The sequence below is a fragment of the Nannospalax galili genome, unplaced genomic scaffold, assembly GCF_000622305.1.
Source record: "Nannospalax galili isolate Female #2095 unplaced genomic scaffold, S.galili_v1.0 scaffold263, whole genome shotgun sequence".
In the NCBI taxonomy this organism is placed as follows: Eukaryota; Metazoa; Chordata; class Mammalia; order Rodentia; family Spalacidae; genus Nannospalax; species Nannospalax galili.
The window spans coordinates 2838095-2839826 of NW_008350402.1; the positions used below are offsets into that span (position 1 = coordinate 2838095).

Sequence of the window (1732 nt, forward strand, 5' to 3'; positions counted from 1 at the left end):
GGAAGGCGTCTAGGGAGAAGGTGAGGAGCTGCTTGTCCTGGCTGCCTGTGGTCCTCTCTGAGTTTCAATTTCCTCTCTCTTTTTTTTTTTTTAACACTTATGTATTTATGTGTGCGCCCATAGAGGTCAGAGGACAACTTGTGGGAATCAGTTCTCTCCTTCTACCACATGAGTTCCAGGGATAGAATTTGGGTCATCAGGCTTGGCAGCAAGTGCCTTTACCCACTGATTCATCTCACTGACCCCACTTCCCTCATCCTTACTTTACTGTCCTCTGTTTTCTTGAGATGGAAAGAGAGCCCGAAAAATGGAAGCAGCCAACCAATCCACTGTGGCTGACTTTGTCCTCTTGGGGCTGTCAGATCAGCCAAAGCTGGAGAAAATTTTCTTTGTGCTCATCCTGCTGATGTACCTGGTGATCCTGCTGGGCAATGGGGTCCTCATCCTGGTCACCATCCTGGACTCCCACCTGCACACACCCATGTACTTCTTCCTGGGGAACCTCGCCTTCCTGGACATCTGCTACACCACATCTTCAGTTCCACTGGTCCTGGATGGTTTCCTCACTCTCAGGGAAACCATCTCCTTCTCAGGCTGTGCTGTGCAGATGTTTCTCTCCTTTGCCATGGGAGCCACAGAGTGTGTGCTCCTGAGCATGATGGCATTTGATCGCTATGTGGCCATCTGCAACCCCTTGAGATATCCTGTGGTCATGAGCAAGACTGTGTACTTGTCTATGGCCGTTAGTTCCTGGGTGTCTGGAAGCATCACTGCCACAGTGCAGACATCTTTAGCAATGAGGCTGCCCTTCTGTGGGGACAATATTATCAATCACTTCACCTGTGAGATCCTGGCTGTCTTGAAACTGGCCTGTGCTGACATCTCCATCAATGTCATCTGCATGGCAGTGGGCAATGTGATGTTTTTGGGGGTCCCAGTCTTCTTCATCTTCGTCTCCTATGTCTTCATCCTTACTAATGTCTTGAGGATTACATCTTTATACTCTCCACCATCCTGAGGATCCCCTCGGCTGAGGGGAGGAAGAAGGCCTTCTCTACCTGCTCTGCGCATCTCACTGTGGTGGTCATTTTCTATGGGACTATTCTTTTCATGTATGCAAAGCCCAAATCAAAGGACCCCTTGGGAGCAGACAAGCAGGACCTTTCAGACAAGCTCATCTCCCTCTTTTATGGAGTGCTGTCTCCCATGCTCAATCCTGTCATCTACAGCCTCAGAAACAAGAATGTGAAGGTTGCTGTGAAGACCCTGGTGGGTCAGAAATGCCTCATCCAGTGACGGTAAGAGGAAGTAGGTCATCTCGTGCTTTACCAGAACTTCCCTGGGAATGACCGCTTATTCAGCACAGACTTTCTCAATGGTTCCACACATCAGTTTGGAATGAGGTCTCCTTGAATGATTGAGGCCAAACCATGAATTCATCATGAAGATAGAGGTTGTATTAAATCCCTTAGAACCAAGAGTGACTAAAAATTAAAATTTCTTTTTATGCCAACAAAATAGAAATAAAAATCTTTGTGAAAAATATTTCTATTAGTGTGAAGGCTAGTTGGAGTGTGTGTGTGTGTGTGTGTGTGTGTGTGTGTGTGTGCCTATTTTGTTCTACTGGTCAATGGGGAACATGCCGCTAGGAAAACTCAGTTCTTACTTTGTATGGTTTTTAAAGACAGGGTCTTGCTATGTAGCCCAAACTGATCTTAAAGGCACAGTCCAC

General features: G+C 46.9%; 1 protein-coding gene across 2 annotated transcripts; it reads left to right on the forward strand.

The window, feature by feature from the left end:
* Window positions 1-307: 307 nt before the first annotated feature.
* LOC103745736 (olfactory receptor 13C7-like) lies at window positions 308-1296 on the forward strand. Of its 2 annotated transcripts, none has more exons than XM_008847724.1 (2): window positions 308-957; window positions 990-1296. In XM_008847724.1, the coding sequence occupies exons 1-2, from the start codon at window positions 308-310 to the stop codon at window positions 1294-1296; spliced, it is 957 nt and encodes a 318-aa protein (XP_008845946.1). The 2 variants fall into 2 exon arrangements, with proteins under 2 accessions (XP_008845946.1, XP_029426591.1); XM_029570731.1 differs by having other exon boundaries at window positions 308-952; window positions 988-1296.
* The last annotated feature ends 436 nt before the right edge of the window (window positions 1297-1732 follow it).

Excerpts from the sequence above, each read along its gene's own strand:
- LOC103745736 (XM_008847724.1), top strand. The coding sequence starts at position 308 with ATGGAAGCAGCCAACCAATCCACTGTGGCTGACTTTGTCCTCTTGGGG. Across the intron at positions 958-989 it reads GTCTTCTTCATCTTCGTCTC|TTACATCTTTATACTCTCCA; the intron begins CTATGTCTTCAT and ends ATGTCTTGAGGA.